At 43.4% G+C, this 25,590-nt stretch overlaps 1 protein-coding gene across 1 annotated transcript in view; it reads left to right on the forward strand.

Moving 5' to 3' along the window:
- The window catches only part of CHP1 (calcineurin like EF-hand protein 1), a 43,626-nt gene extending 22,897 nt beyond the window's left edge, over window positions 1–20,729 (forward strand). The window contains exons 4-7 of the mRNA XM_040968867.1: window positions 4,262–4,389; window positions 12,839–12,900; window positions 18,460–18,582; window positions 18,708–20,729. Of these exons, the coding sequence (XP_040824801.1) occupies window positions 4,262–4,389; window positions 12,839–12,900; window positions 18,460–18,582; window positions 18,708–18,761 (367 nt within the window). The 3' untranslated portion in view covers window positions 18,762–20,729. The remainder of the gene's footprint in view (window positions 1–4,261; window positions 4,390–12,838; window positions 12,901–18,459; window positions 18,583–18,707) is intronic.
- Window positions 20,730–25,590: the final 4,861 nt, after the last annotated feature.

Here is a 25,590-nt window from a genome sequence, read left to right on the forward strand (position 1 = left end):
AGACACTTGTGCTGACTGCACGTGGGGTGGTGTCTCTGGTTCCCTTGGCTCACTCGTGTTTACCCTCTTTCTCCCCCTCTGTATCTACTTTTTTTCCCTCTCTCCTTGTTCTTCTCTCTGTGTCTTTCTCCCTCTTTACTCAAATACCATACATGCCTTCTCTTTCTCTATGTACAAGTGTACATATACATATAAATGCATATTTATACTTAAGACACACTCACATATCATACTTACATAATGATTTCTCTGAATGTGCATTCACATAATTTTATTTCTGGAACATTTGAGGGTAAGTTACATAGTCAAGGGCCCTATATTTCTGAATGCTTTGATACATGTTTGCTATGAAGAGGACATAGAAACACTTATCCACTTACAGAAACCTAACACTAATCCAGTATTCTAGTAATTTATTACTCTGTTTTCTGTTGTATCCTAATCTATTAATCATGTTCCAATTTTGCCAGTTCATCTCATCTCCTTTATTACGCTTTTCCTCCTTGAGTACAGGATCTAATCTGGGTCAGTGTTGATGTCTCTGTAGCTTTCCTTCTTTCTTAAAGATTTATTGTTATTTTTGGAAAGGTAATTTACAAAGAGGAGAGGCAGAAAGACCTTCCATCTGCTTGTTCACTCCCCAGATGGCCACAACAGGCAGGGCTGGGCCAGGCCGAAGCCAGGAGCTTAACCTGTGTTTCCCATGTAGATAGCAGAGGCCCAAATGCTTTGGTTTTCTGACCACTGCTCTCCCAGGCATATTAGCAAGGAGCTAAATCAGAAGTAGGGCAGCTGGACCCGGCGGCGTGGCCTAGAGGCTAAAGTCCTCGCCTTGAACGTGCTGGGATCCCATATGGGCGCCAGTTCTAGTCCTGGCAGCTCCACTTCCCATCCAGCCCCTTGCTTGTGGCCTGGGAAAGCAGTGGAGGATGGCCCAATGCTTTAGGATCCTGCACCTGTGTGGGAGACCTGGAGGAAGTTCCTGGCTCCTGGCTCCCGGCTCCGGATCAGCACAGCACTGGCCGTTGCACTCACTTGGGGAGTGAATCATCGGACAGAAGATCTTCCTCTCTGTCTCTCCTCCTCTCTGTATATTTGACTTTGTAATGAAAATAAGTACATCTTTAAAAAAAAAAAGAAGAAGTAGGGCAGCTAGGACTCAAACCGTTCTTCTGGTATGGAATGCTGGAGTGTCAGACAGTGTCTTAACTTACTATGCTGCAATACTGGTCTCTTTAGACTTGTCTAGTGTAAAGCGAGACTTTGACTTGCTTTACTATATAATGCACTGCATTCACTGTACTGAGTTAATATTGATTGGATCAGGTACCTTACCATGCATATGGCTTATCTTATAATCTTGTGAGTAATTACCCAAACATCTCTTCCTGGTTTTCTGTCAAGGGCAATTAAATGTTATTATGTGTGCCAGTTCTTAAAAATGGCACTGTTGGGGCTGCTGTTTTAGCATAGCAGGTATGATGCCAGCATCCCCCATGTGTGCCAGTTCAAGTCCTGGCTGCCCTCTTCTGATCCAGCTCCTCGCTATGTGTGCTTGGGAAGAGCAACAGAGAATGACCCAAGTGTTTGGGTTCCTACTACCCACATGGAAACCTGGAATAAGTTATTGGCTCAGCTCTGGCTATTATCTATGGAGTGAACCAGTGGATAAAAGCTCTCTCTGTCTCTCTCTCTCTCTGTGGCCCTCACTATCAAATCAATAAAACTTTAATTAAAAAGAAGTGTCACTGTTAATGAATTTGCTAGTTAAGAGGGTTTCACATTCAATGAATTGAAATGCTAAAAGAAGAGGGCTATAATTCATTTAAAGACAATAAACAGGGTTCTGGCGTGGTGGCCTAGCAGCTAAAGTCCTCACCTTGTACATGCCGGGATCCCATATGGGTACTGGTTTGTGTCCCAGTGGCCCTGCTTCCCATTCAACTCCCTGCTTGTGGCCTGGGAAAGCAGTCAAGGATGGCCCAGAGCCTTGGGCCCCTGTATCCGTGTGGGAGACCCGGAAGCAACTTCTGGCTCCTGGCTTCAGATCAGCTGAGCTCCAGCCATTGTGATTACTTGGGGAGTGAGTCATTGGACAGAAGATCTTCCTCTCTGTCTCTCCTCCTCTCTGTATATCTGATTTTCCAATAAAAAATAAAGTAAACCTTACCAAGAAAAAATGAAGACAGTAACCATTGGTTATGGTGAGTAGGTTAAGCCACTGCTTAGGATCCAATGCAGATTCCCAATGTGCCTGGGAGGCAGTCAATGATGGCCTGAGAACTGGGGTTTCTGCTACTCAGCTGGGAAACCTGGATGGAGTAGTCTGCTGAATTTTGCCTGGCTAAGTCCTGGTTTTTGCAGGTGTTTGGGATACTAGCATATTTTTCATTTCAAATAAATCTCATTTCAAATGAGATTGAGACTTAATTTTTGTCTCCTTCTGTAAAATTTTATTTGAAAGAGAGAGAGATCTTTTATCTGCTTGTTCACTTCTCAGATGTTTGTAAACAATGGACTGGTCCAGGTTGAATCCAGATTATCCCATAACTCAACCCTGGTGTTCTGCACAGGTGACAGGGATCCAAGTAACTTGAGCCAGTGACTGCTGTTTTCCTGGCTGTGCATTAACAGGAAGATGGAACAGGGAACATAGACAGATCTCAAACCCAGGTACTCTCACAGAGGGTACAGACATATTAAGTGCAGTCTTAACCACTGTACTGCCCCCTAAAACTTTGTATGCATGTATGCATGAATACTATTTATTTTAAAGTCAATAGAGAGAGGGAGAGATAGATATCTTCCATTAGCTGGTTTATTCTCCATAACAGCCAGGGTGGGCCAGGCCCCAAGCTTTATCCTAATCTCTTGTGGAAGGCAAAGGCCCAAAAGCTTGTGCCATCTTACGCTGCTTTTCCCTGGCATTAGCAGCAGGCTGGATCACAAGCAGCTGGGACATGCCACAGTGCCAGCCCTGAGACTTACTCTTTAAAGGGCTGAATTGACCATGCATAATCTCATAGCCTTCCCCCCTTTACCCGCCTTCTTTCTCTTTGAACTCCTTTTTCTTTCAAGTTTGGCTTTATGCTGAATTCCTTCATTTTTTTGCTTTCTGTTCTAGCCCCTCCCAGAGAATTGGACCCTCTCCAGACATATCTTTCATAGCCACCCTTCATATCCAAATTAAAGAGACTTTGAACTCTACCTTCACAAGCTGTCTGAACAGTGTGTCTGCCTGGCAGTGCATACTTCATCTGTTCTATGGACACACAAAGACGGGATTCTTTGTAGGTAGCCACAGGAACCAGATCACCTGCTGTTTCCATGACTGCCTAAGATAAATAATAATTAAGTCAAATGGCACATTCTTTCTTAATGTTAAAGTGAATTCTTCAAGTTTTGCAAATTATTTATCTGATTATCTATTTGATGTTATGAAAGTTTATCCTTAAATACTGAAAAAGTTTTACACAGAGAAAAATGAGAAAAGAATCCATTGTCTTACCATATGTCGAATCATGATATGTACACATTATTATGCATTTTGAAAAGTTTACATTGATTAAAAAAATACAAAGTTTATAAGATTTTATATATATGATTATATATATATATGCATTTAGGATATACATATATATGAACCAGTGAATGAAGAATCCCTCTCATAAGCAATTGTCCAAAAATTTTTTTTAATTTTTTAAGAATTAAAAGGTATAGATTCATATCAATTGATTGGGGAAGTAGGAGTGTTCTTTTTCTATTTTTTTCCACAACTTTAAAAATTATAAAAAAAATTATAGTCAGTTGCTTTTGTAACTAAATAACTTTATTTTAAAAGCAACTTTTTCATGATATTCTTTACTTTAAAAATGTGTCTGTAGCTAGGTATACATTATTGGAAGGATACATGGAAGTGGTGCAGAAATCATTGGTTTCAAATAGCTAATATTGCTCACTGTAAAATTCAAAGAAGGGAATTCAGGTTCTGGCTGTCCTCACTGTGTAGCTCTGGACACTACTCTAAATGCTTTTTTTTTGTTCTAAATGCTTTTTTGAGAAGAGAAATATAAGTAAATTCAATAGCTAGTTGTGCCATTTGTAAGTCTTTCTCAAAGGATTTGAGTGCAGCTTAAGTAAAGCTACAAAAACCCTAGCACCATGCATGTGGAAAGAGATCCCATGAAATGAACTGAGGTTACCAGTATACACCATTTATCCTGATTGACCTAATATTCTCTTTATTGTGTTTTCCAATCAGAGAGGACCAGGTAAACTTCCGGGGATTCATGAGAACGTTGGCTCACTTTCGACCCATTGAGGATAATGAAAAGAGCAAAGATGTGAATGGACCAGAGCCACTCAACAGCCGGAGCAACAAACTGCACTGTAAGGAGTCCAAGTCTTCTGGCTTCAAGTATCTGCTAGTATATTACTTGTAACAAGCCTTTTAATTTTAGTTATGTGTCAAGTTGATGTTTAGAAGTAGACCTTGGTGACTAAGAGCTCATACTGTAGAGCTGAACCAGTTGATTTTTTCTTAAAGAGTTGTTTATTTATTTGCAAAGCAGAGTTATAGAGAGGAAAAGAAGAAAAGAGGGAAGGAATAAGAGAGGAAGCTTCCATCCACTGGTTTACTCCCTAAATGGCCACGATGGCCATGGCTGGTCCAGGCCAAAGGTAGGAGCTTCATCTGGGTGTCCCAAATGGATAGTAGTGGTTCACTGCTTTTCCCTCGACATTAGTATGGAGGTGGGTTGGACTGGACAGCCGGGACATGAACTGGTTGTTTACATGGGACGTCATTGTCACAGATAACTAAAATTGCTATGTCATAGCCCTGACCCCTGAACTAGGTAAATTTGAATCCCGGCTCTACCATTTTTTGGCTTTGTGATACTTTTTTCTTTTTACTTTTTAAAAATATACATACATACATACATACATACACTCAAAGCTGGACCAGACAGAAGCTAAGAGCTGCAAACTCAGTTCTTAAACTGTATGTGGTATGAATGACAGGGACCCAAGTCCTAGAACTGTCATCTTCTGCTTCCCAGAATATGCAATTGCAGAAAATTAGAATGGTATACACTGCAGTGTAGACATCTGAAGCGTCCCATACACCCAATCCAGTCCTTTAACTTTGAGAAGATTTCTTAAGATCACTGGGCTTCAGCTTCTTGTGTAAGATTGAGGGGTTTCACATTAGGTTGTTGTGAAGATTGAGTTTACTCTGTGCTGTGCGCTTCAAGAAGTGCTGGCACATACTAAGTAGTTGGTAAATACCACCTGCTATTATAATCATACTCCAGTAAACACCAGCCATGCATTAAGGCAGTGTGGTAAATGCTAGTGTGACCCGGCCGCACTCCTGGGTGTAATGACTCCATCTGAAACTTGATAGACACTAGATAGGTTGTAACTGGGAACAGGTAGCTGGGTTAGTTCTTCATGTGTCTCTGTTTCCCTTGCTTCTGGCCTTCTGTCCTTGGATGCTTGTTAGATTCCCCTTCTGCCTGTGCTGATTGATGTGATATTATCCAGTCTCGTACAGTACTTTTCCAGGATATCAAAATTGAATTTTTCTTCTTTTTCAGCATAGGTTGAAGTTGAAATAATGTAAATTGAGTGAGCCTCAGATTTTCCTACTAGAGTGCACAGTAGTAGAGAGGTCTGTAAAGACACACCCATCAAGTTCCTACTTGACAATTTTTAAAAAAGATTTAATAATATTTAATAATGACAAATTATACATCATAATGCCACATACATTTGAAACATGGTGCATAATGCTTATGTTTTTATTGTGGCCTTTGGCTATCTCCCCCTGATCTTTCTGGATACAGCAGCAGTTTTGTTGTTGTTTGTTTGTTTTAATTTTGAATTTTATGGTACAATTTCCTAGGGTCTGGGATTTTCCTAACAGCAGTAGTTTTTTACTGCTGTGTTGATGTGGTCAGATGAGGATTTTGAAAAGCACTTAAAATTTTTTTGTTATATAAGACAAGGAGTTTTGAACCAGTGAAAAAATATTGCTCAGCCTTACCACAAGCTCATGTACCTTTTTTAAAAAGATGTAATTAATTAATTAATTTATTTATTTGCTTACTTACTTATTTTTATTGGAAAGTCAGATGTACAGAGAGGAGAGACAGAGAGAAAGCTCTTCTGATTCACTCCTCAAGTGGCCACAATGGCTAGAGGTGGGCCAATCGGGAGCTAGGAGCCTCCTCCAGGTCTCCCACATGGGTGCAGGATCACAAGGCTTTGGGCCATCCTCCACTGCTTTCCCAGGCCACAAGCAGGGAGCTGGATGGGAAGTGGGGCTACTGAGATTACAACTGGCACCTATATGAGATCTCATCGTGTTCAGGGTGAGGACTTTAGCTGCTATGCTATGTGCTGGGCCCACATTGTATAGTTTTATCAAGAGTTAAAAACAGTTTTAGGACAGCTGCCCTCCCGACTTAGTTGCTAAGTTGAACACAACCAGTGACATGCTTACTCAAAATTAGCATGAGAAAGCTATGGAATTGAAATAGAAGTTTACTCAATAAAGTATGAAAACAACTCTGATATAGTACTAGATGTGCTTCCTCTTTACACATTGAGTTGTAGAATATAGCAGTGCACCAGAGAACCTTTAGTTCTGAAGCAGTGGTGAATTCTGAAGCAGTGATGAGCACAAATGATAAATTAAGTATATGCAACATCTGTAAATGTGATTTTAATACATTCTATTTCTGTTGTTAGCATCACAGGTACTGCCATTACTACCATGCTTGCAGCCGACTCAGCCAGGGGTTGGCTTGTTGTCAGGTTCTCTGATTTGGTCTGCCATCCCTGGGGTTTACCTTAGGACATCGTGGGTGTATGATGGCTCTCAGTGGCTGTAAGGCTGCGTACTTCTTGTTCACACTTGGCAGTAAGATGAGGACAGAGAGAAATGAGGCTGCAGATGAAAAACACTTCCCGCAGGTATGGAGCAGAAATCCTTTTTCACTTCTAAGTAGGAGAGAGCTGAGTGCTGAGGGAACTCAGCCTATCAGATTGCCCTTCTGAATATGTGGGGTGGGGCTGTTACAGAGAGGAGGTTTGGGATGCCACAGAAATGGCAAATTTAGAGTGAGATGGAAGAATAGCAAAGTGTGGTGCAAATTTGCATGTTCTTTTTTGTTATTTCAGTCCTGGTTCCTAGACTGACTTTCGCCAATAGCTGAAAATTACTGAGAATGCTGGTGTGTTCTCTGTGTGAGGATCACATTGATGTCATTTGACCATGAAACTGAGTCAACTTAGAGCTCAAGGGAAGGCTGCAGGAGGCCTCGGTGTCTTTTTGATGCTTCTCTTGGAGTTCCTACAGGGCACAGAGGCAGCAGGATGCAGGCAGAGAGCGATGGAGATTCTTCCACCTGGTGACATATTGTCTACTCTTGCCTTCCAGAAGAGGGTTCAACTGCTTAAAACTGTGGCCTAAAGGAGAAGTTGAATCAAAGTCCACATCCACCCTTTCATATCCGCTCTTCTCAGGAATTCTGAGAGCACATATTATCTCAGTTCTTTCCTGTGGCACATTGAGAGAATTTCAAATGCAGTCCCTAAGGCCAAACTGTACCTGTGTAGGCACAGGCACCCAAGCACACCCAAGCTTCTTTTGTCCGCTCTCTATTTGGATTGGTGCGATGATAATAATGCCAGTGGGAAAGGTACAACCTGCTTCAAAATACTCCAGGATGTGATGAGCCAGCGGGCCACAGATGTCCCTTTCCATGGTCTAATAGTCCTCTTAAATGACTTGGGTTTTATAAAATATGGGGTTATGGAAAGTAATCCCATATTGGCTGCATGAGACTATTGTGACTCTTGATGAAGTGGAACTTGAGAGAATAGCAGGAAGAAAAAAGGAGCAACAGCGTTCATAGTTGCCAAAAGATGGGAGCAACCCAGTGTATGCAGACATTTGGATAAACATACCGAAGTAACTGCATTCAACACGATATTATCCTGCTTTGGAAAAAAATAAAATAAAACAAATTGGGGACTGGTGTTGTGGTGTAGCACGTAAAGCCACTGCCTATAACACCAGCATCCCATATGAGCTCTAGTTCACATCCCAGTTGCTCCACTTTCCTGCTAGTGGTCTGGAAAAAGCAATGGAAGATGACCTGAAGCATCTTCTGTACCCTCATAGGAGACTTAGACGAAGCCTCTGGCTCCTGACTGCGGCCTGGCTCAACCCTAATGTTGTGGCCACTTGAGGAGTGAGTCATCCAGCTGATGGAAAGTTCTGAATCCATTTTTCTCTCTCTCCATCCTTTCCTCTCTCTATAACACCACTTTTTTTTTTTTCTAAGATTCATCTGGTCCCCCCCCCCCCCCAAATGGCCCCGGCAGCCCAGAGCTGAGCTGAGCTGAGCTGATCTGAAGTCAGCAGCCCAGAACCTCCTCTGGATCTCCCAAGTGGGTATAGGGTCCCAAGGCTTTAGGGCCATCTTTGACTGCCTTCCCAGGTCATTAGCCAGTAACTGGATCCAACATGAGGCAGCCAGGACTCAAACTGTCACTCTTATGAGATGCTAGCAATATAGTGGTTTAGCCTGTTATGCCAGCATGCCAGCCCCTAACTCTGGCTTTCAAGTAAATAAATATTTTCAAAACAAATGTCACGAAATTCTGGGGCCTGCATTGTGGTACAATGGAATATTCCGCTGCCTACAGTACTGGCATCCTGTATTTGAACACTGGCTTGACGCCTGGCTTCTCTACTTCTGATTCAGCTCTTTGCTCCTGTGTCTGGCAAAGTAGCAGAATATAGTGAAAGCACCTGTGGGAGCTCAGATGGAGTTCTTAGGTCCTGGCCAGCCCTGGCTGTTGTGCCATTTGGGGAATAAACTGGCAGGTAGAAGACCTCTTTCTGTGTTTGTCAGCATGCCTTCAAATTAGTAAAAATAAATCCTTTTTGCTTTTTTTTTTTTTTTAAAGAAATTGTTACCTAAGGTCATGAAAAAACAGTAAAAACATGTTGAGTGAAATGAAGCAGACAGAAAGGACACACGTGAAATTTCAGGTTCTCAGAGCAGTCGGAGGGAGGATGAAGGTCTGCAGGAGCTGCTGAGGGCTGGGCTGGAGGTGGTGATGGGGAGCTGGTGTATAATGGGAATAATTTCCTGTGGGAAAGGTGAAGAGATTTGGGGAATGAATGAAGGTGATGGTTGTGTGTAAGTGCTTAACACCACAGAACTGTACCCTGAAAAGGGTGGAAATCTTTACTTTTGTGTGTATTTTACCACAGTTAAAAAAAAAAAAGGCAGTGGTGATTGAAAGGTTAACATTTGAAGTGATTCTTTTGGTTCTATAAAAAGCAATTATTTTAGCACCTAAGGTACATCAGTCACCATTTTAGCCTCAGGGGGCGGTGATGAGTAAATCAGATGAGGTCTTACCTTCAAAGAGCTCGTGATCTAGCAGGACAGGTAGACTGTGCAGAAGGCAAATGGATAATTAAGATTTAGGACAGGGCCTGGTACAATGACTCAGTTGGCTCAGTTGACCCCCCCCCCCCCCCGCAGTTGCTGCTGGTTCATCTCCTAGCTGCTCCACTTCCCATCCAACTCCTTGCTTGTGGCTTGGGAAATCAGTCAAGGATGGCCCAAAGCCTTGGGACCCTGCACATCTGTGTGGGAGACCCAGATGAAGCTCCTGGGTCCTAGCTTCCAATCAGCTCAGCTCTGGTTGTTATGACCATTCAGGGAGTGAACCAGTGGATGGAAGAGCTCTCTCTCTCTCTCTCTCTCTGTCTCTCCTTCTCCCTGTAAATCTGTCTTTCAAAAAAAAAAAAAAAAAAGTTAAAAAAAAAAAGATTTAGGACAGTGGCATGTTCTGTGAAGAAAGAAAGTACAGGGAAATGAAAAAGTGACAAGGAAGACAGAGTGATCAGTGGAAGCCTCTGGAAGGAACTGAAATTGAGCTAAGAAAGGGCCAGCCTTGCACAGAACAAAAGTGCTCTCAAGGTAGAGGAAGAATGACTATAAAGGCCTCTGGATAGAAGTAAGGGCCAGTCTGATGTGTTTAGAGAACAAAGAAGCCCATTGTGGCCCAAGCATTATCAAGAAAGTAGTGAATGATATGAAAGTGGAGCAAAGGTAATGTTAGGTGACTGATACTGATTCAGCTCATGACATTCAGACTGCCTTTTGTGTACTAGCTCATCTAATACCAATAGCCCTATGTTTGATTCTGTTCTCATTTTATATGGATAAAGCAACTTTCTAGAGACAGAACACAGAGAGGCTGAGTAATTTACTCATGTTCACATAGCTCCTAAATTTCAAAGCTGGAATGGAGCAGAGCTAGAGTCTGTTGTCTTTGTTGTTGTTGTTTTTTATTTTTGTTGTTGTTTTGTAATTTTATTTTTGATGATCTTTATATAGTTAAGAAGGATGCATGCCCATGTGGAGCATTGATTGGGGAGGGAGAAGGATTGAGGAATAGGGGAAAGTGGATGAGACAATTATTTCTGATTTTATTCTTCTTCCTGTATCTAAGGAAAGGGGGGAGGGAAGGAGAGAGGGCTACACCTAGCATCCTAACCACATCAGTACCCAGGTATGGGGAATGGCCACTCAGTGTTATCCCAGAGTCCCCCAGTGTGGAGCATGCTCCAAGGGTACTAATACTTAAGTGGTTTCAATAGTTCTGAGATGCTCAGCAAATCCTTCCAAGTTCCATTGGCTGACATAGTCCACTGTCCTGGATACTCACTGTCAAAGCTTGACCAGGAGAACCTGGTTCTCTGGAGGTGGGTGGTGTGCTGGTCTGGAGCCCTGCCAACTCACCCAGAACCCCAGCAAATGTAAGAATCTCCAGAAGGGTCCCCTGGCACACAGGCTAGTCCTGAACTTTATCCACCACCTGTCCGGGACCCAAGCAGTTACATGGGTCCCCTAGGCCCATGCTTCTGAGCTGGCCTGGGGTCCCATCATGTGCACAAGTCCCCAGTCACAGTCCACCAGCACACCATGCCAGCATGGTAGCCTGAGGCCCTGGAGCCCCCTCCCCCTGCCCTCCTGGAACTGAAGGACGTATGTGAATCCCATACAGGCCCACTCTGCTGGTTCTGGCCTGTGGCACAAGCTTCACAGCCCCTGGAAGGTAAGCCACCTGGCAGAGCAGCAGAAGCAGCAGAGCCTGTGGTCTTACCCCTGTGCAGTGTTAAGAGGGGTCTGAGCGGAAGCCACCCACTGGGAGACATCAGTGTCAGAGGACTGTGAAATCATGCAACATAATGAGGGTCCAGCACATAGACCAAATGTTGAGGGGAAAGAGCGGAGCAAGAGAGGAAAGAAGGAAAACCTTAGCAAAATAAAGAAAAGATGGGGGGATTGGTGAACTTGCTCCCGCAACCTCAGTCATTCCTGCATTTGGCTATTAATTGTCTTGGGAAGATGTTCCTGCTAGTTGACAGTTAATGAACAGGCATCCAAATCAGTTCAAGAAATAGCTAGTACTACTTGGGGGAAGGGAGAGGGATGAATTGATAAAGATAAAAGTTTTAGGGACATAAAAGTATGCTGCTTGTTGCCTCACGTGGATTTGCTATGATCCAAAGAAGTTTATAAAACAGAATGAATCTTCATATAAACCACGGATTTGGGGACTCCAGCTAATGATAATGACCAAATACTCTTTCAGTACCTGAAATATATACACTAATGCAAAGATTTAATGATGGGAAAAGCTGGAGGTGGGGGAGGGGAACTCAGCTATTTGCTCAGTTTTTCTTTAAAAAGAAATTACGGGCCCAGCGCGATAGTGTAGTGGTTAAAGTCCTCACCTTGCACGTGCCAGGATCCCATATTGTCGCCGGTTCTAATCCCAGTGGCCCTGCTTCCCATCCAGCTCCCTGCTAGTGACCTGGGAAAGCAGTTGAGGATGGCCCAACTCCTCACCTATGTGGGAAACACAGAAGAAGATCCTGGCTCTGGATTGCCTCAGCTCTAGCCACTGTGGCTACTTGGGAAGTGAACCAGTGGATGGAAAATCTTTCTCTCTTTCTCTTCTTCTCTCCATAAATCTGATCTGCCTTTCCAATAAAAATAAATCTTTAAAAAAAAAATGCAGCTTAGCAATGTACTGAAGTGACTCATAAATCTTGAAAGCACACTGAAGTCAGCTACTTGAAAGGATAGCTAGCTCTTCCATGTTACCATTTCTCAGGGTGCCTATAAAATCACCTAGTGCTATCACATTGTTGGCTCGCTAGCCCTTCAACATTTTCTGAATTCCCTCTCACATGAACACAAAATCCATGATCTCATATATCCCTGCTTCTGGAAGACTTATCTGTTAAAAAGAGAAACATGATATGAGTGTGGTGTGTTTATTTGAAACTGAAGTTTGTTACCTGCAGGACTCCCAAATGAAATGGAATTACTTGAATTCCCAAGGCAGTACTGTGCGGAGTCAGCTGTCACAGTGCCCCCGTGGCCCCTGTGTGGGTTTCCTCCAAGTGGGCCACGGTAGAACAGATGTTCTATGTGGGGTTAGCTAACTTAAGAAGCTCTTCAGGGTTGTTCTGACATTCTATGATGAGAAAAAGGACATTTGAAGTTTTATGAGATTTTCCTATTTGTTGAAAAAGAGAACATAGTTTATCAAATTTAAGATGCCATCAGTTTTCATTTTCTAAATGTTATAATAATGTTAAGTCATGACAGTTGTTTTTGCAAAAACTATTTGTCATCAGTTTTCTAAGTGTCCTTTCTACCTTTAGCTCCCTGCTGAGGCGGGGAATCAATGGAGAATTTCCACTAATGTGTTCTTTTTCCCTTACCAGTTGCTTTCCGATTATATGATTTGGATAAAGATGACAAGATATCCCGAGATGAGCTCTTACAGGTACGTAGCAGAACCCCTCGGATAACTTCAGGCCCTGCCCTCTTATTTTTGTGGATCAGAATTGTCTGGGGTATTTTGGGGGGGGGGGGTTGTTTAGTTTTGTTTTGGTTTGGTTTTGGTTTTTTTTTGGTCCCATGGGCATTTATTATTTAACACCCACTGTGTGCAGAGTCCTGTTCTAACGAGAAAGAGCAAATGACCTGGGGAAGCTTGAAATGGCTGACTGAGGCTTCTCAGATGGACATTACCAGTGTTTCAATTAAGTTCATCCAGGAGAATTAACCTAGCAGTTAAAATACCCACAGCTATATTAGAGTGAATGTCCGGCTTCACTTCTGACCCTAAATTTCTGCTAATGGAGAGTCTGGAGGCAGCAGTGATCGCTCAGGAGGTTAAGTTCCTACTGTTTCCATAGGAATCTGAATCGGTTTCCTGGCTCCTGGTTTTGGGGCTTTTGTGGGCATTTATGGAATGAGCCAGTGATGGGCACTTGTACTCTCTGCCTCTCAAATAAATATAATTTAAAAAAAAGATGTATTTATTTTTATTGGAAAGGCAGATCCTACAGAGAGAAGGAAAGACAGAAAGAAAGATCCTTCATCCACTGGTTCACTCCCCAGTAACTGCAACAGCTGAAGCTGAGCTGATCCAAAGCCAGGAATCTCCTGTTTGTCCCCATTGCGGGTACAGGGTCCCAAGACCTTGGGCCATCCTCCACTGCTCTCCTAGACCACAAATAGGGAAATGGACGGAAAATAGTGCAGCCGGGACATGAACCGGCGCCCACATTTGATCCTGACAGTTGCAAGGCAAGGATTTAACCACTAGGCTATTATGCCGAGTCCAGTAAATACAACTTTTAGGCAAATTTTTATGCTAACCATATGTCATTTAGATAGCTAAAATATATGACATGAATTAGATCACATAGTCAGTTATTGCCAAAGCAGCTTATTGACAGCCAAGTAGGTTTTGATGATGATATATATATAGATGCTGCCTTTTTTTTAACCCCTGAAGTAATTTAAATCTTAAACATTTCATTTGTTTTTAGTTTATTTGAAAGACAAAGATATGGAGAAGACACACACAAATACAGCAAAAGAGAGGTATTTTCTATCCTCTGATTCATTCCCCAAAGGCCCACAGTGCTGGGGTTGGGTCAAGCTAAACCCAAGATCTGGGAACTTTGCATGGCCCATGTGAATGGTAGGAACCCAAGTCCTTGTGCTGTCACTTGCTGCCTTCCAGGATGTGCATTAGCAAGAATCTGGAATTAGGAGCAGAGTTGGTAATGATCCTACTCTGATATGGGTGTAGACTTCCCAAGTGACACCTCAGCCACTGCACCAGATCTCTATCCTGGTGCTATTGTTCAGTGTGAACTTGGGCTTGAAGTAACATTCAAAGGAGGGCTCGTGCTGGTGTTCTCTCAGTTCACGGCCTCCTATTGCTCCCATGACCACTTCCCTCTCATCACAGGGACTGGTATTAACATTACCCCATTCCTCCCTTCTCCTCAACTCTCCACTCCTGTATGTTTGAAAGAGGAGAAAATTGGTCCTTTTAAATATATTATGATTCTGGAGGACCCCAGGAAGCTAACACATTGAGAAATTTTCTTAGAAAATTTCCCGTTTTCTAGATATACCTAAAAAGCAAGGTGGTTTTCACTCCCTCTTGCAAAAATCCAAGTTCATTCAGCCTCTTCTTGAGAAGTCTTTTTAAGTTGAGGACTGTTCAGGTCTAATGAAGACCAGTCCTTTATATTCTTCAGTTCTGGCCTGGACCAGAGTCAGATAGTCTGTGGGTTGGGATAAATGTCCTTGCTTGGGGCTGGAAAATCTGTCTTCTCCAGTAAGAGTTGGCTTTATCAAAAGTTGTCACAAGTGGGCTTCTGGATTCTAATGAGAAAAGAGAGGCAGTTGCCTTAAAGTTGGTGTGTTTTCATCCTCTGGCCTGGATCTGGCTGCCAGAAAGATCTTTCTGGAGTAAAAGATCGATTAGTTGTCTATTTTTAGGAGCCATGGGGGAGGAGGAGACCATATGGCGAGAGTGCCAGTCAATACACTGGAATATTCCTGGGGCCAGAAATGACTTTAGGACAGATATGCTGATGCACTGCTGAAGTGTTAAAGGACAAGTTTCCTCCCAGCAAAAAGAGTATGTGAACACTTTGCCCAAGTGAGAGAGAATAGTTTATCTTTGTAGATACTGCAGTTTCTCAAACATTACATAACTCAGTGGGTATTAAAAGTTGGTCTTGAATTTCTGCTAAGGAAAGACTAAATGATACTGTTTTTATTAATATGATTTTTGAATAGAAAAAAAAGCATCTAGGCCTGGTGCGATGGTGTATTGGTTAAAGTCCTCTCCTTACACGTGCCATGATCCCATATGGGACTCCAGTTCTAATGCCATCGGCTCCACTTCCCATCCAGCTCCCTGCTTGTGGCCTGGGAAAGCAGTGGAGGATGGCCCAAAGCCTTGGGACCCGTGGGAGACCAGGAAGAGCTCCTGGCTCCTGGCTTCGGATTGGTTCAGTTCCAGTCATTGCGGCCACTTGGAAAGTGAACCATTGGATGGAAGACCTTCCTCTCTCTCCTCCTCTCTGTATATCTGCATTTCCAATAAAAAAAAAAAAATAGATCTTTTTTTAAAATTATAAAAAAAGAAAAAAAAACATCTGATAGGATTATTCATTCATTTATGATTTGAAAGAATCTAGGGCCAGCACGGTGGCTCAACAACTGGTCCTCCAACTTCCAGTGCCAGAATCCCATATGGGTGCTGGTTTGTGTCCTGGCTGTTCTACTTCTGTTCCAGCTCCCTGCTTGTGGCCTGGAATGGCAGTGAAGGATGGCCCAAGTGCTTGGTCCCCTGTACCCATGTGGGAGGCTTGGAGGAGTCTCCTGGCTCCTGGCTCTGGATCAGATTGGCTCAGCTCCACCTATTTTGACTACTTGGAGAATGACCCAGTGAATGGAAGATCTTTCTGTCTGTGTCTCCCTCTCTCTGTGAATCTGCTTTTCCCATACAAATAAAACAAATCTTGAAAAAAAAAATGGGAAAGCAGAATTGGAAGGATCTCTCTTAAATCAGTAAAGAGTTTATACAAAAACTTTCAACAAATATTGAAAATATAATAAAGGTCCCATTTGTTAATCAGATTTCAGCAAGAACATAGTATCAGCATGGCCTGATGGTCAGAGCCTTGGCCTGGTCATGGAGGCCTGCATAGATGGCTCATGTGGTACCTGCTTGGACCTGCTTCAGGCCACTTTTAGGCCTTCATGTCCTCCTTCACAGGTTGAACAAGATGATGTTTGAGATATCACCACTCATCGCAATAACCCCACACATACAAAACATGCATACATCATACATGTCTATAATTCATGTAACCACTCATCCCAGCACCCTACACTCATATAAAATGCACATGCATCGAACAAGTCTGTAATTCTGAACATGAAAACCCTGAGAAGGTAATTGGACTAAGCAGAAGCCTGTGTTGGAGGATAATTTTGAAAAATTAAATATTCTCTGATAATTATGAAAAGTGTGTTTATTAAACAGAAAAATTTTAGAAATGATCTTAAAATTTAGGCTTCCTGGCCCACCGCAGTGGCCTAGTGGCTAAAATCCTCACCTTGAATGTACCAGGATCCCACATGGACACCGGTTCTAATCCTAGCAGCTCCATTTCCCATTCAGCTCCCTGCTTTTGGCCTGGGAAAGCAGTCAAGGACAGTTCAAAGCCTTGGGACCCTGCGCCCTCGTGGGAGACCCAGAGGAAGTTCCTGGATCCTGGCTTCAGATCAGCCGAGCTCTGGTTGTTGCGGCCACCTGGGAGTGAATCATTGGATGGAGAATCTTTCTCTCTGTCTCTCCTCCTCTCTGTATATCTGGCTTTCCAATAAAAATAAATAACATATTTTTTAAAATGCTTATTTTGCATATAGTAGTACATTTTTTAAAAAGATTTTTACATTTAAAAAAAAAAGAATTTTAAACTTAACTTGAAAGAGATACATTAGAAGGTACTCTCAGATGGCCACAATGCATGGAGTTGAGCCGATCCAAAGCCAAGATTCAGGAGCTTATTCCAGGACTTCCATATAGGTGCAGAGACCCAAGTGCTTGAGCCATCCTCCGCTTTTTTCCCAGGCCATAAGAGGAAGCTGGGTGGGCCCGGTGGCGTGGCCTAGCGGCTAAAGTCCTTGCCTTGCATGTGCCGGGATCCAATATGGGTGCCGGTTCTAATCCTGGCAGCTCCACTTCCCATCCAGCTCTCTGCTTGTGGCTTCCGAAAGCAGTTGAGGATGGCCCAGTGCTTTGGGATCCTGCACCTGCGTGGGAGACCTGGAGTAAGTTCCTGGCTCCTGGCTTCAGAATCAGCACAGCACCAGCCGTTGTGCTCACTTGGGAATGAATCATCATACAGAAGATCTTCCTCTTGTTTCTCCTCCTCTGTGTATATCTGACTTTGTAATTAGAAATAAATTTAAACAAAAAAAAAGAGGAAGCTGGGTGGCAGGGTATTTGCCGATATTATGCTACCATTCTAGCCCTGGTAGCAGTTTTTGATGTGTTTTCACATCTGAGTTGTTTGTAAAATGCTAATGATTATAGAGTTCCTTGAAGACAGTTCAGCTTAAAAAAAAAAAGTAGTTGTTTTTTTTGTTTGTTTGTTTTGTTTCTCATGTCCTAGGCACATTAGATTTGATTTAGTTTTTATTTCTTTTCATTTCATTTGTGAGAGAGAAGAAAGACCTTTCATCTGCTAGTTCATTCACTTAAATGCCTGGAACAGTTGGAGCTTTCCCTGCCTAAAGCCAGGAACTTGGAGCTCAATCCAGGTCTCCCATCTTGGTGATGGGAACTCATCTGCTGCCATCCCAGTATGTGCTTTAGCAGGAAGCTGGATCAGCAGAGCCAGGACTTGAACCTGGCACTCTAAAATGCATGTGTATCTCTCACACAACATCTTAACCACTGTGCCAAACACCCAGCCCAGGATTTGTAATTTAACACTTGAAGGATTTTTCTGCTTTTTGCTTAATTTTCTTAGAAACAACTACCTTACTGTACCACCTCAAAGGCTGTAATTGGATAGAATTCCAAAACATCCCACCAAAATACAAAGCAGTTGTTTGCCTCATGCAGCAAGAAGCAAAAGTATAAATTATTCAGGCTGGTACTGTACCTGTGATGTCCAGGAAACAGGTTGCTTGTGATCTGGCTTGCAGAGGACATGACTCACCTCATGGCCCCAGAATGACTGCTGTGCCACCACATGTGTATTTGCCTCTAGGCAGAAGAAGTAAGGAGAAGAGCAAAATGCAAAGTACTCCATGCCTTAGTTCGTCTTTCCTCTCCTATTCATTGGCCTTGCCAGAGTTCTGTTCACATCTTTGTCTGGAAAGGCCTAGAAGAGAAGATAAGGTTCCAGCTTTCCAGCTATTATGTTTGAGAGAATCAAAAGGAAGCTTGGATGTGTGGCTTTATCTTCCCGATCCCCGTGACTCCTCTGATTTCCAGCTGTTGGTCTTGCAGGTTCTACGCATGATGGTTGGAGTGAATATCTCAGATGAGCAGCTGGGCAGCATCGCTGACAGGACCATCCAAGAGGCTGATCAGGATGGAGACAGTGCCATATCTTTCACAGAATTTGTTAAGGTAAGTTAGTTCACCTCTTGGTTTGGGAATAATTAGATTTTCCTGCACACGAAGGAGAGGAGTGAGCTAAGAGTTTGAGACTTGCCTGCACCCTTCCTAACTATATTTGTTTTTCCTCCCCTTAGGTTTTGGAGAAAGTGGATGTGGAACAGAAAATGAGCATCCGATTTCTTCATTAAAGGACAGAGACCAAATTGTTCCTTGCTTCCTAGTATTTATAACTGGAACCTCAAGAGTCCTCCTGTCCACCAGCTCCCCCTCAACCCCATCATTTCCCTTCTCCCAAAGTACTACTGCTGTTGCATGACTACCCCAATTATGTTCTGTTAACACAAACTTGCCTTTGGTGTATGAACAGGGCATTACACAATGGTACACCCAGTCTATTTCTGTTCAGTATCTGTACACGGGTTCTCCATTTACGTCTCCTCCTGTTCTGCTGCTGAATGCCACACATCCATCCATCTGACAAAAGAGAGAGAGAACCATGCCAAGAACCAGCCAGCCAAGCTCTTTCACTGGTTTAGAGACTAGCCCTGCAGCTTTCCCTCCAGCGAGGCTTCGGCAAGCTCCGTCACCCTTTGTGACTGTCCTTTGCTTCATGCTTCTCCCGGACACCCAAACTACTATTCTCTTAGTCTTTCAGTGTCCTTTTGATTGAGCCTGAAAATCCCCTCTGTTCTGCTTGGCACCCCAAGCTATGCCTGATGATATTTCTGGCTTGGCAAAATAGTTCAGTGGTCTGGCCAGGCTTAACTACCTTTGCTCGTGAGTTAACTCTCTAGGATGCTGCTTCTCCAGGAAATTTTTGGTGATTAATCCTTCTCTCAGAAGAGTGAGACCAGTTCTTAGTCTCCTGCAATCTACTTTGTCATCAAAGGGCTTCTGGGTAGAGATGTCCTTGAAAGGTGGCCTTGGTGAGAAGTGTGGAGCCAGTTATTCTAGGTGGTTTGCCCAGTCACCCTACCTCTGGCCTCTGGCCTCTGGCCTCTGACCTCTGACCTCTGATTCTCTCCACTACATAGCTTTCTTGCTAGTTGAGTGATGAGTGTTCATTCAAGAGCCAACTGCCTGCAGCTTTGCTTGTTCTTGGGACACTGTCACCACCAGAATGGCTGCTCTGAGCAATGTATACGGGGACTTTTTCATGGCTTTTTGAGCAAGGATGCTGGGCACCCTGTAAAGCTCTGCATTCACACCATTGCAGCATGATTTCCGCCCCAGTGTTACATGCACTCTGGAGTGTTTTTCACTTCACATTTCCAAGTAGAAAGATTAATGTTAATGGAAGTGCCTAACTTATCCCAGTCCAAAAGATAGAAAGATTGTCCTCAGCATCTGGACGTTTTACACAAAATTCTTTATGAAGAATTTTTATACTTGGTTAATGTTAATGCTGGAAGCCATAGTCAGCTCCTAATACAGGTGCAAAGCATTGAATGTATTTGTATCATTCATTGCCTGGTTATATTCATTAGCTTCCTGATTCTTCCTGTAGACTACTGCTAATCTATTGGAAACAAGGGGTCTAGCACCACTGGCTCAACCTTAGATGACATTATCAATCTTTAAGCAAGCCAGAGCAGCTTCTCTGCCAAATTCAGCTTAACCTCGATGTCCCTGTTGCCATTCTGTATGAGTCTGTTCACCTGTGTGAGTTTATCTGCCCTTGCCTAACTTTCTTTAACTCATTGCTTGCTGTGTGCTTGCTTCTTTCCTTGCTTTGAAAAGCTATCCAAGATACGTACATGATTCTTTAAAGAGGAAAGGTATTGCTAAAAATAAATATATATATGTATGTGAGTTTGTGTGTGTGCATATATGCACACACATAAAAGATGCTGCAAAGATGTGAGGAATTGAACAGAGGAGTGGCCAGGCTGACTATCGAAATGAATGCAGAATTCTTTATAAAGTTTCAGTCTGACTTAGTGATCAAGTAATGTAATATAGGAATTGTATAAAAGGGAAGAATGTTAAAGAGGTACTTCAGAGGCTCCTTGATTGCATATTTAAAGTTCCTAAGATTATGGCTTTTCCTCCCTTTTGGCTGTAGAGCAAACTGTTTTAATCCACAGTTGTGCCTTATTGTCCTGTTAAAATTGTATTCTTCAATCCATCAATAAATACTTGTGGTTAAAAAAAAACTTGATTGATTCTGTCAATGTGTTTACATTTCTATAACTGAAAGACCTGTAAGCTTGGAATCATCAGCAGTGTCTTTCCTACTTAGTTTATGTCTGTATCATCACAGTCAGCTCTTGGCAGCTGCCAGGACATGGGAAGTAGAAGCATTCACCTGGGCACCAGTGCCATGTTATTCAAGGCAGAATTTGTCAGACTGAGCCACTTTCAATTCATTCCAGGTAAGATTCAATTTCTTAATTCAAAAAATTCAATATCTGGACTCTGAATTCTGAAGTTTTTTTTTAAAGATTTATTTTTTTTTATTTTTATTGCAAAGTCAGGTATACAGAGAGAAGGAGAGACAGAGAAGATCTCCTGTCCGATGATTCAATCCCCAAGCAGCCACAACAGCAAAAGCTGAGCCAATCCAAAGCCAGTAGCCTCCTCCATCTCTCCCACGCGGGTGCAGGGTCCAAAAGCTTTGGGCCATCCTTGACTGCTTTCCCAGACCACAGGCAGGGAGCTGGATGGGAAATGGAGCTGCTAGCATTAGAACTGGTGCCCATATATGATTCCAGCACATACAAAGCAAGGAGTTTAGCCGTTAGGCTAGTGTCGCCGGCCCTAAAATGTTTTTAAAGGCCTGTTGTTTCTTGACTGGTGGCTAAGATCAAATTTAAAAAAAAAGGCTAAAAATGGCTTTATCTATTGCTTGTTTTTAAATTATCTATTGCTTGTTTTTAAATTGTCCACCCCACATTTATGTGCAGCCTGTCTCTGATATACCATATTCTACATGACTTTTCATGGTTTTTTTTTAATTTATTTATTTTTATTGGATATTCAGATACGCAGAGAGGAGGAGAGAGAGGAAGATCTTCCGTCCAACGATTCACTCCCCAAGTGAGCGCAATGGACAGTGCTGTGCCGATCCGAAGCCAGGATCCAAGAAATTCCTCCAGGTCTCCCACATGGGTGCAGGATCACAAGGCTTTGGGTCGTCCTCAACTGCGTTCCCAGGACACAAGCAGGGAGCTGGATGGGAAGTGGAGCTGCCGGGATTAGAACTGGCACCCATATGGGATCCGGGTGCTTTCAAGGTGAGAACTTTAGCCTCTAGGCCACCATGCCGGGCCCAAGCTAGAATTTTCTTTCTAGTCAGATAGATAGCAATGGTCCAAGCACTTGGGTCCTGCTCCTCTGCTTTTCTGAGACACATTTTAGGGCACTAGATTGGAACTGGAGCAGCAGGACCTGAGTGACACACACATGGGATGTGATGGCTTTACCAACTACGGCATAGTACTGGCCCAGTTTATTTTTAATTTTTTAAAAAGTTACATATTGCGCATCTGCTGTACTTGCCAAAAATGCCTGCAACGGCCAGGACTATTTCATTTTATTTGACTTGATTATTGTGTGCCTTTGGAATAGGTTTTTAATGGTAAACTCTATTGTTGATGCTAACATGACATGCAAGAGGCCTTTTAATGTACTCTGCAGTATGAGAAATTTGAAGACCAGGAGCTTTTCTAAGAAGACCATTTACAAAAGGGAAGTATTTCTTAGAAGGAATGTAGAAGGGTATTCAGAGTACCTGAATACCCTTGTCTTGGCCAGCCTTTGTTTTAACCCAGAGGAAAGAAAAAGAATGGAACCTGTATTGAGATAGCCCAGGGTCTGCCTTGAAAGCTGCCCGTGCTTTTCAAGAGGACAAATAGTAGGGTAGTTTAATGTGGGATTTATAAACATGGACTTTGGAAACACTGGGTGTGATCAAATTCTGATTATGCCACATAATCTGATCACATGAGCTTAGGCAATTCATGTAACTTTGTCTGCATTTCCTCAACTATAAAGTAATGATTACCATGATGATCATAAAATATCAACTTTTTATAGATTGCTGTGAGGGTTAAATGAGTGCCTGACACATACTAACCGTCATGCAACATTTTAAAAAATAGTTATTTCTTTTCAATATTTGAAAGGTAGAAAGAGTTGCAGAGAGGGAGAGGAAGAGAAAAAGTCATCCATCCACAAGTTGACATCACATGGAGCCCACATTGGATGCAGGGGCTCAAGTATTAGGACCAGCTACTTTTGCTTTCCCAGGTACCTGAGGAGGAAGCTGGATTAGAAGAAGAGTGCCCGGGCCTGGCACAGTAGCTAGTCCTAGTGGCTAAAGTCCTCACCTTGCATGTACCAGGATACCATATGGGCAATGAATGGTTCATATCCTGGCTACTCCACTTCCCATCCAGCTCCCTTTCTGTGCCTGGGAAGGCAGTTGAGGACAACCCAAGACCTTAGAGCACTGCACCTGTGTGAGAGACCTGAAGTAAGTTCCTCGCTCCTGGCTTTGGATCAGCTTAGACCCAGCTGTTACAGCCATTTTGGGAGTGAAACAGCAGACGGAAAATCTTTCTCTTCTCTGTATATCTGCCTTTCCAACAGAAATAAATAGGGCCGCACAGTAGCCTAGTAGTTAAGTCTTTGCCTTGCATGTGTAGGATCCCATACAGGCGCTGGCTCTTACTCTGGCTGCTCCACTTCCCCTTCCAGCTCCCTGCTTGTGGCCTGCAAAGGCTGTGGAGGATGGCCCAAGGCGTTGGCTCCCTGCAACCATGTGAGAGACCTGGAAGAGGCTGCTGGCTTCTGGCTTCATATTGGTTCAGTTCCAGCCATTGTGGCCATTGGTGAATGAATCCTCAGATGGAAGATTTTTCTCTGTCTCTCCTCTCTGTAGATCTGACTTTGCAATAGAAATAAATAAAAAGAAAAAAATGTGCAATGACCAGGACTTGGATGCATATCCATGTAAGAGATCCGGCATTGTAATATTAGCTTAATGCACTTCACCACAACACTGGTCCTAGATTTTTCTTTTTAAGATTTATTTGGGGCCCGGCGGCATAGCCTAGCAGCTAAAGTCCTCGCCTTGAACGCACCCGGATCCCATATGGGTGCCAGTTCTAATCCCGGCAGCTCCACTTCCCATCCAGCTCCCTGCTTGTGTCCTGGGAAAGCAGTCGAGGCCGGCCCAAAGCTTTGGGACCCTGCACCCATGTGGGATACCTGGAAGAAGTTCCTGGATCCTGGCTTTGGATCAGCATAGCATCAGCTGTTGCACTCACTTGTGGGGTGAACCATCAAACGAGAGATCTTCCTCTCTGTCTTTCCTCCTCTCTGTATATCTGCCTTTTCAATAAATACATAAATCTTTTTTAAAAAATAATTCACTCCCTATGTGACTGCAACGGCTGGTACTGTGCTGATCCAAAGCCAGGAGCCAGGAACTTCCTCCAGGTCTCCCATGTGGGTACAGGGGCCCAAGGTTCTGTGCAGTCCTCGACTGCTTTCTGAGGCCACAAGCAGGGAGCTGGATGGGAAGAGGAGGTGCCAGGATTAAAACCAGTGCATTCAAGGCAAGGACTTACGCCGCTAGGCCACCATGCCAGGCCCCTAGATTTTTTTTTAAAGATTTATTTTTATTATTTTTTTATTGGAAAGACAGATATACAGAGAGGAGAGACAGAGAGGAAGATCTTCCGTCCCATGATTCACTCCCCAAGTGAGCGCAACGGGCCGATACTATGCCGATCCGAAGCCAGGAGCCTCTTCCAGGTCTCCCACGCGGGTGCAGGGTCCCAAAGCTTTGGGCTGTCCTCAACTGCTGATTTCCCAGGCCACAGGCAGGGAGCTGGAAGGGAAATGGGGCTGCCGGGATAGAACTGGCGCCCCTATGGCATCCCGGGCGTGCAAGGCGAGGACCTTAACCACTGCGCCACCCTGCCGGGCCCGATTTTTTTTTTTTAAGATTATTTTTTGAAAGAATGACAGGCAGGGAAGACCAACTCTTTCATTCTTTGGTTTTCCCTTTAAATGGTCCCCAGGGCCAGGCTGAAGCGAGCTGAGACTACAAGCCAGCTAAAATCCTGGCCACACTCTTCAAGGGGCTTGCATGGGAACTGCCCAGCTAGTTTCTAAACAGCTCACCAATGCAGAATGTCTTACCTGCAGTTTCCGGGCGAGACAAGGAGGGGTCAGAGAACTCTTAAAAAACCTTGGGCTCTTCCTAAAACCCTAGTGTCTTTTTTTTTTTTTTTTCCAGAGGCATCTCATCTCCGGGGAGGTGCTTTTCCCTTCCAACTTTTCCTGTTTGCTGTTCACTTCACAAATGAAACTCCTGCAGATGATTCCCGACTTTTTATTTCTATACTAAGCTGAGGAAAGGACCCTCTGAACTTTTCTGGTAACATCTGCCACCCAGAACATCCTCCTGGTAGTCCACATGGGTGGGCGTGGCTCCAGTCCTTGAGCCACCTGCCTGTTGGGTTCTCTGGATCTCATTAGCAGGAAGCTAGAATGGAAGCAAAGCAGTTGCACTCCCAGCACTCAGCTGTGGGATGCCAGTGTTACAAGCACCAGTTTTATCTGTATCCTGCGCCTATGTAAGATTTATTAGGTGGTGGTTGGAAATGACAGCTTTAAAGATTAGAGTTTAATATAGGAGGTGTTTTATAATAAACAGTATTGCTCAGATTAGGAATAGGATATCCCCAGAACTAATGTAGTCAGTCCCTGGCCCTTGGTGGCTAAAGGTGATTTTTTGTTTGTGTTTTTTTTTTCCTCTGTAAGACTTATTTTTAAGGAATATTTACAGAGAGAAGAGACAGATTTCCCATCTGTTGGTTCACTCCTTAAGTAAATTCAACTGCTAGAGCTGAGCCGATCTGAAGCCAGGGTCGTCTTCTGGGTTTCCAATGTGGGTGCAGGGTCTCAAGGCTTTGGGCCATCTTCCACTGCTTCCCTAGGCCACAAGCAGGGAACCAGATGGGAAGTGGAGCAACTGGGATATCAGCTGGCACCCAAATGAGA

Source organism: Ochotona curzoniae, unplaced genomic scaffold (genome assembly GCF_017591425.1).
Source record: "Ochotona curzoniae isolate NIBS_2020 unplaced genomic scaffold, NIBS_Ocur_1.0 scaffold_4701, whole genome shotgun sequence".
Lineage (NCBI taxonomy): Eukaryota > Metazoa > Chordata > Mammalia > Lagomorpha > Ochotonidae > Ochotona > Ochotona curzoniae.